The 8,755-nt window shown below is 46.6% G+C and overlaps 1 protein-coding gene across 1 annotated transcript; it reads left to right on the top strand.

Annotated features, from left to right (window-relative positions):
* Positions 1-5,110: 5,110 nt before the first annotated feature.
* Gpr6 (G protein-coupled receptor 6) lies at positions 5,111-7,501 on the top strand. The gene is made up of 2 exons (XM_004873974.4): positions 5,111-5,248; positions 5,867-7,501. Exon 2 carries the CDS (start codon positions 5,886-5,888, stop codon positions 6,975-6,977), a length of 1,092 nt encoding a protein of 363 aa, XP_004874031.1. The 5' UTR covers positions 5,111-5,248; positions 5,867-5,885; the 3' UTR covers positions 6,978-7,501.
* Positions 7,502-8,755: the final 1,254 nt, after the last annotated feature.

Here is an 8,755-nt window from a genome sequence, read left to right on the forward strand (position 1 = left end):
AACTACCTGAAGGACCCATCAACAACTCCAATTCCTCTATTAAACCTTAATAATATAATTTTTCCAGTAGTAGAGATTGAACCTAGGGGTGCTCTACCATTGAGCTTCATTCCCAGCCCTTATTATTTTTGAGAAACCTTTCTTGAATGACTCAACCTCAGTCCCTTCCGGGGAAGTTAAAGGAACAGAAACTGTGGCTGTGAGGGGGGAAGCACCTGCACCAGCACACAGGGAATGCCATGAACACAGAGCCCAGTGGCCCAGTATCCAGAGATGACAATGACAGTTCTGCTCCTCTTGTATAGCTCATCAGGCCTCATGTGCCTTCATGACCCAGTCAGAGAGAAAGATGGGCAGATCTGCATCCAGGGGGCAACAGGGCCATGCCAGAGAAGGAAAAGGAGTATTTCTTTCCACTGATAATCCCAGGGCCTGCCATGGTCTCTGGTACCCAAGCAGACTTTAGTCAATGTGACACTAAAAGAAATGAACCCACAGTAGGCTCGAGTCTCCTGCTGGGGCCCTATGTACTCTGAGACATCTCACTTCACCACTCTGAACCTCATTGCTCCCTCAGTAAAGATAACAACTTCTAACTCCATGTAATTCTTTCAAATAACAAAATGAGATAATGGATATGAACCCACTGAGTGTCAAAGAACTTTGAAAATGTTGGGAATAGCAGATCAGAAGACTGCTGGTGTGTTTCTTTTTAAATATACCAGTAAAACCAACTTTTTCATTGACATGTCTGTGTTCTGTAAAGTCAGTAGTCTAAGTTGAAAGATTATGCATGTCTTTTTGAAATTCAGTAGAGTTATTTTCACTCTTTATGAAAAATATGTGCTCCTAAATACTGTTATTTTTCCTGATTCACTTCTCATGCAAAGACATATTCACCATTTAAACAAAAAGTTGGGTGCCTTGCACAGTGTTCTGCATGCTGTGACCATGCAGTGACAATACTGGTCCTCTGGTCCTCGTGTAAATTTAATGGGAACATTAGGTGGTATTGACCTCCCAGGATAAAAGCCCTCTGGAGTGCAGACTGCTAGCTGGCATAAGGAAGAAACTCACTTGATGTGTTCAGGCAGCTTGAGGATGGTGGCATTACGATGACATTGTGGCATATCACTAATGCCTGAGAATGAGAGGAAACACTGGGGACAAGAGAAAAAGGGAAACTTTTTGAATAGACTCCATCTCTCTCAGCATGTGTCCCCAAAAGATTATACTCCATCCAAAGCCCTGGATCTGGACAAACAATGTAATGTACTTAGTGGCCCTGTGTGAACTCTGCCTCTCTCAGGAACAATCTTTCCCAAAGAACAGCCTCATACATCTCACTAAGCACTTGCTGGCTTTCTGATCTGTTAGCATGAGTACCTGTGTACCACCAGGCAGCCTGAGACTTCCCAGTAGAAAACTATACTGCTTTTCTCTAAGAACAAAGTAAAGGAAGTGTTTGTGTGTGTGTATGTGTGTGTGTGTCTGCAGATCCCCAAGACAGCAGCCACAGTTACTACTGTGTATCTTTGTGTGTCTTTCCAACTTAGTTTTTATAATGGTATAACAGATTTTCTGACTGCAGTTCTGATTTTATAAAAGAGGATTGATTTGCAAAAATCTGGACCTGGAGAGCCCATACCTGGGAAAGGGCTATGAGATCAGAACAGAGATGGGGGGAAGATGCTGAGGTAGCCTAAAATCTACAATGGAATAGAGGGGCCAGGGCAACCTGGATTAGGACCAGTGCTTAGCTCTCCCTAATGGAAACATAGAGTCTACCTGGGTCAAGAGAGAAACAAGTGTCAGCCTTCATCTTGGGACAGAAAGAGATTCTGTATAAGCACAGGAAATGAAAGATCTGCAGAGGAGGTATGCTTGGTGCACTAAAACTGAAATTATACTGAGTGACTTGAAGCTGGATTATTGCTAAAATTCCTTTATCACATTTATTCTAAACTGCAATCAGTATTTCATGGATTTCATTGTATACAAAACTGACAGGGGGATAATGTTTTATGGCTTAATTGAATATTCTCAAACCTGGCTTTAGGAGTTGAAACAGCAATGCCTGGGCATCACTCCAGATAAAATCAGAGTCTCTAGGTGAGGGATCCAGAGATGGGTAGTTGCAAAAAGCTTTCTAGGTAATTCTAGTGTGCAGCCAGGGTTGAGAATCACTGTCCTAGGCTGAAATGGGAATGTTGCCAAAGGGAGCCAGAGAAGTGTTGGGGCTAACAAGTTGTGATTCCTGGGCATAACCTCAGACAAGAAAAATTTCTTGTTTTCATGGTAATATAAAGAATCAAGGCACAAAAGGATATGATGGGCTTGCCACTGGGTTGGTGATAATGACTTTAACCTGTGACTACCAGTCAGAAACCAAATTTTGCAGACACTCAAAGCAGGGCCTAACCAGGACCAGATAGGATGATGATGTATAATACACTTAGTTGTTTACTCTAGTCAAGTAGCAAGGATTCAGAGAATAAAAGATTAAGAAGGTTTATGGTAGGGACATAAAGAGAAATTTCAAGGTATTGAGAGATCTAGACTTCTAGAACTAGGAACCAGTCCCTTGGTGACTAAAGTCACACTTTATATCTCTCAGTCATTTGATATACTTCATCTTTGTCCCTCTCTGCACATCTCATTCATTCTTCCATTTCATCTAGCTTCTTCTATGCATTTCATATAAGGTCCAATGTGAGTGCTCCAGTCTTAACTCAGCATTATCTACCAGATCCAAAACCTACACTGACTTGCCATTATTATGCTATCTCTTAGTTAAACTTTTCAAGAGAGATGTCCAGAATAGGATGGTTGTTCTTTCCTAGCTTAGATCAAATGCCACTCTCCTCCCTTAAGGTAGGCTGGGGGTGGGTACATAGAAAATAGTGTGGTTTACAGGCTGGACATTCTGGGAAACCACTGGAAAAGCTGACACTCATGTAGGAAGTATGGGAAAGGCTAGAAATGAAACACATCAAATATCCATTTATCACCAAAGAACCACATGCACTTTCTTCTCTTCCTTCTTGTACCTCCTATGAGAAGGGTAGACATAGGTGAGATATGAAGGAATTTGAAAGCATGTGCCCTGTCTGATCTCAGGACCTATTCTAACATCCAAGAGAGATAACCACAGACCAGCATGGCCCAAAGGCAGTTAATACACCCTCCACATGCATTTATGTGCCTGACTCTACATAAATTGTCTTCCTCTGGAAACCCAGGAAGACCCTTCTGGGCATTGGTGAAAGCTTTAGGGTGTCCAAAGATCCTGTGGTGGGTTCAGTTTTAACCCCTTGCTGTCTTTCAAATTGTGGGATGTAAAAATTGAACATATTTAGACACTAAGGAGGATTTCTCTTCTTGGGGTGGTATCTGATCATCTGGAAAATTTCTGGCTAAAATGATATTACAATGGTTTGACAGTTCACTTGACAATTCTGAAAAAAAAAGTAAAATTCCTCATTCTTTTTATTTTTATTTTTTTTAATTTTGGGGGGGTGGGTACCGGGGATCAAACTCAGGACCTTACACTTTCAAGGCAGGCGCCGGAACCACTGAGCTAAATCCCCAGCCCTAAATTCCTCATTCTTAGATGACAATACAAAATGACTCTTTTCAGAAACTGAGTGTCAGCCAAGTTTTGGATTCATAAAAGTGGTGGTGTGTTAATTTTTAAAACTCCAATGGAGTGTAAAGTCATTTTTATAGTCCAGCATCAGCTATTGTGGTGAAGAATGGAATGGTCTTACAGCTTTTTTCCATCTAGTTATGTCCAGCTGCTCTGAGGCATGGGGGTGGGAGTAGTTAAAGTGAATACCCCAGGACAATCCCATGCCTCCAAGCCTTGGACAATCTGTCCTTTCTTTTTCCTCTTTGGTCCCCAGGAGCTAGAGGCAAAGTAAAGCCAGGAAGGGAAAAGGTATGCAGGGAAGGCGAGTAACAAGTGTTGTCTATTTTCAGTTTACCCAGACCATGGAGTCCCTATAGACCATGGCTGAGGCCTCAGCACAATGCTACAATGCCAGTGTGCAATCATTTATTTCAGACCCTTAGGTGACATCAGCTATCTTAGCTTTTACCCCAGCATAGCTACCAGAGATTCTGGCTGATTAGAACAGAAGATGAAGAAGACTAGTACTTGTATTTCACTGATGTTATAAAACACCTTTAAACCAATAGAATGATTTATCTGGGCTGAAAATAAAAGTTCTGCCTACCAAAGTCTGGTGTAGCTGAGTTATCACTATTTTCATCCTGTAATTTGTTTTATAGGGTACTAATTACCAGGGCAAAGTCTGTTGCCAGGCAAGTAAGTCACATTTTGCTGTTTTCTTCTTTTCTAACAAGACACTGAGCTTGTCTTTAATTAAAGAGCAAGTTCCAAGGGCACCATCAGCTATTGAAATTGGGAAACAGTAGTCAGAGTAGATCAAGGTTAAATCTGTTGTATTTCAAGAAAGATAATGGGAGAGAGGGGCATTGCACAGGTGACCCGGGAAAGAAGAAACTGTATTCTTCAAATAGCCCAGCTGTCCTCTTTATATTCATCTTTCCTCTGGTCCCCAGACTTTTGCATTTCTCCCCGGCTCTGCTCAACTGACAAGAATACCATAAACATCCTTATAGAAAGAGAATTTCTTCCCCCGATTTATTCTTATTCCTCAAGAAGCACTATTATTTTTCCCTTGGGCAGTTACTCTCCCCTCCCAGCCCCTGTCCCAACTTCCCCTTCTTCAGGGTTTGTTTTTCCATCCAGCCCTTCAGTGGCCTTTGACCCTACGATTTGCTCTGTGGGGCCGGCGTTACTCTCCTGTCGCAGCTCACCCTCTTCGCCCTGCCTTGAGGTTTCTTCACTCCTCTCCCTCTCCCCCATCCCATTCCTGGAGGCTCTGGGTTGGAGGTGGTACCCTGGCTTCTCCTCCCTCCTTGAACCCCCGAGATATTTTTGCTAGGTTAAGAGGCCGCCAAGGCTGGGCTGGTGAGGCCAATAATCGCTCGCACCCGGAGCCCGAGCCTGACGTCACCGCGCCCGCCTGTCAATCTCTCGCGGGCGCGCAGCACGCAGCCGCCTCTCCTGCCCGCGTCTCTCACTCGCGGCGGCAGGCGCAGCGACAGACGACCGGCGTCCCGAGCTTGCCTCCCGGCCAGCAGCTGCTCGGTCCGCGCAGGGAGCTCAGCCGGGCTCGCCGCCTCGGCGCGCATGAACAGCGACCTCCTGACTTCCCAGGTGAGCTGCCGGTCCCTGGCGGAACTTTGAGGGTGTGGGGAAGGCTCCAAGGGGTAAGGACAGCCCGGGAATGGGTCTTTCCCGAAGCCGGGGAGATGGAGCGAAGCTTAACCACCCCGTTTCCCGCACAATTCCCGGCCCCAGACTTACTACTCCCCAAACCCCTTCCTGGAGTCTCTGGGCTCCAAGGCTCTCCGGACAGTGCTATCGCAAACTTCGCGTTCAGCACCGCGGACAGCGCCCGCCGCCCAGTTCCGAAAGGTGCCCCTACCGCACTGCCGCAATCCTGGCTGGACCGTCCCAGGTGCAGATTCCTAGCTCGTCGCAAGTATAGGCACACTTGGAGAACTGACCTCTGAGCACGAGTGTATGGTATCAGTGTATACATCTGTGCAAAAACTCAAAAGTGCATGCCGACACTCGGCGTTTTCCATTCACTCCTCTCTCAACAGGTGTTTCTTTCGGGTTCCTACTTAACCCCTGCTTCCCGCCCTGCCCCAGGGACGGGGTGGAATAGCCAATTCGGATGCGACTACTCGAGCGGGGCACCTGCGCGGGCCGGGGGAGGGTCCCCTGGGAGCCTGGGGTGCACACCTGACTCCCGCCCTTCCTCTGCAGGGTGCAGCATCTGGAAGCGATGAACACGAGCGCTGCCTCGCTCAACGAGTCCCAGGTGGTGGGAGTGGCTGCCGAGAGAGCGGCGGCGGCGGCCACAGCAGCAGGGGCGCCGGACACCGGCGAGTGGGGCCCCCCGGCAGCAGCGGCAGCGCTGGGAGGCGGCGGCGGAGCTAATGGGTCGCTGGAGCTGTCGTCGCAGCTACCTGCAGGGCCGCCCGGATTGCTGCTGTCGGCGGTGAATCCCTGGGACGTGCTGCTATGTGTGTCCGGGACGGTGATTGCGGGCGAAAACGCACTGGTGGTGGCGCTCATAGCGTCCACGCCGGCGCTGCGCACGCCCATGTTCGTGCTCGTGGGAAGTCTGGCCACCGCTGACCTGCTGGCGGGCTGCGGCCTCATCCTGCACTTCGTGTTCCAGTACGTGGTGCCCTCGGAGACTGTGAGCCTGCTCACGGTGGGCTTCCTAGTGGCCTCCTTCGCCGCCTCGGTCAGCAGCCTGCTAGCCATCACGGTGGACCGTTACCTGTCCCTCTACAACGCGCTCACCTATTACTCGCGCCGGACCCTGTTGGGCGTGCACCTCCTGCTCGCTGCCACCTGGACGGTGTCCCTGGGCCTCGGGCTGCTGCCGGTGCTTGGCTGGAACTGCTTGGCCGAGCGCGCCTCCTGCAGCGTGGTGCGCCCGCTGACTCGCAGCCACGTGGCGCTGCTCTCCGCTGCCTTCTTTGTGGTTTTCGGGATCATGCTGCACCTGTACGTGCGCATCTGCCAGGTGGTCTGGCGCCACGCTCACCAGATCGCGCTGCAGCAGCACTGCCTGGCGCCGCCCCACCTCGCCGCCACCAGAAAGGGTGTGGGAACGCTGGCCGTGGTGCTGGGCACTTTCGCAGCCAGCTGGCTGCCCTTTGCCATCTATTGTGTGGTGGGCAGCCACAAGGACCCGGCCATCTACACCTACGTCACCCTGCTGCCTGCCACCTACAACTCCATGATCAATCCAATCATCTACGCCTTCCGCAACCAGGAGATCCAGCGCGCCCTGTGGCTCCTGTTCTGTGGCTGTTTCCAGTCCAAAGTGCCCTTCCGCTCCAGGTCCCCTAGTGAGGTCTGAAGGGCTTCCTCTTTCCTCTCACCAACACCACATACCCAACAAGCCAGCCTTCGGTGAGCTTCTTGGTGCCTGTCGATGAACTCTAAGATCCCTATGGTGTGAGTCTGACTTCGCTGGGGAAAAAGAGGGACTAAAGAAAAATGCAACAGACTCACAAGGACAAAGAGGCTTGTTGGCACTTTACATATACAGTGTATACATGTGTACATATATATACAAATATTTGTATCTTTTGGAGGCGTTCAGGATGTGGGGCTTCCTGTGCTGTGAAAAATTAACAAAAAGATGTGGTTGTAGACTCAAATCGTACATCACATTTGTCATGTGAAAGCATTCTAATATTGCTTAATATAATAGCACTTTATTTTTAGCTGCTGAACTGCCAAAACAGTGTTGTCATTTTCAAGGGCAGAGGGAAAGGAATAAAAAGTGTATTTTTGTTGTATGTGATAGAATATTTTGCTGCACATGCATCAACAAATTACAACATATTTTGTACACAAATAAACATTTAAAAAACGTGATTTTTGACATGTGATTAATGGGATTACTAGTTGAGAGCTGAATTATGAGTGCATTTACTTGAAAAGTTTATTATATATCATCTCCCTCCTGAGAAAATCTTAATGTAAGAAATTGTATGCATTTGCATTCTGCTCATAAATTCACCAAAACACCAACTCCAGATGGTGGGGGAGGGCCAGGAAGGGGTAATGCACTCATAGAGCAGTATTCACAGAACACTGGTTATGTGTCACTGGTGCAATTAATCCATTCCGTTGGTTACTGGGTTAGGAAGTCAAGTCTCAGAATAAAACTATTCCTTCATATTACCATGTGTGCATTTGTGAATGCTGAAACCACAGCTTTCACTTATAGTTTTTCAAGTATGGCAAGAATTTTACATGTTGAATATTCATATTGACTTCAGATAATCTTGCTGGGTCACTTCTTATAGCAAAATGAGCAGCCTTATAAAATAGGTTCTTCTCATAGGAGTCCAAGACATAAAAGGCATAATCAAAATACACAGTGAAGGCTGGGGATTTAGCTCAGTGGTTTCACTGCCTGCTGTGCAAGCACAAGGACCTGAGTTGGATCCCCGGTACCAAAAAATTGTACAGTGAAGGTTTAAATTTTTACAAAATCATTACAGTAGAAGACAGGTCTCATACTACTATTAACTCCCTTCAAAATACTCCCCCTTGCTTGAAATATACTTACCTTGTCACTCTTGTCAATTTCTGAAGCTGGTTTGGAAGTCCTCTTTTGTAAGTATCTTTACAAGATATGACCACAAATACAGTGAATACTGCTGCAAAGTGCCATCCAACAGAAAAGCATATTCATAAAAAAATCACTGGCTCCTCTCCAAAGTCAAAATGATGGTGAAAGATAAACTTTTTGATTCAGGACATCAAAGCAGCCATGACAGCACAACTAAAGACACTCATAAAAAACGCCTCCAGAACTGCTTCAGAAAGTGGTAAGAATGGTGGGATAATTGTGCTTGAAGCAAAGGGAAATATTTTGGGAAAAATTAATGACAATTTGTCTTTTACTATAATAATTTTTATTAAAATTTAAACATTAACCATATTTTTCTATCATACCTTGTATGTTTTTCACCTTCAGAAGGTAAATGAAAGCATATCACACATCCCCTCTGGAGCTACTCTCAACTTCTAAAGAAAACATTAAGATACGGAAGAACTAAACACTCCCATTCCATGCATGGGTGTGAGTCATGACCCCTCCCCTTATAGGCCAAAGTGAGG

Source organism: Heterocephalus glaber, unplaced genomic scaffold (genome assembly GCF_053883595.1).
Source record: "Heterocephalus glaber isolate CG9 unplaced genomic scaffold, H.glaber_assembly_v1.0 deba00000942, whole genome shotgun sequence".
In the NCBI taxonomy this organism is placed as follows: domain Eukaryota; kingdom Metazoa; phylum Chordata; class Mammalia; order Rodentia; family Bathyergidae; genus Heterocephalus; species Heterocephalus glaber.

Bases quoted from the DNA above. Each gene is read 5' to 3' on its own strand.
- Gpr6 (XM_004873974.4), top strand. From the start codon at position 5,886: ATGAACACGAGCGCTGCCTCGCTCAACGAGTCCCAGGTGGTGGGAGTG.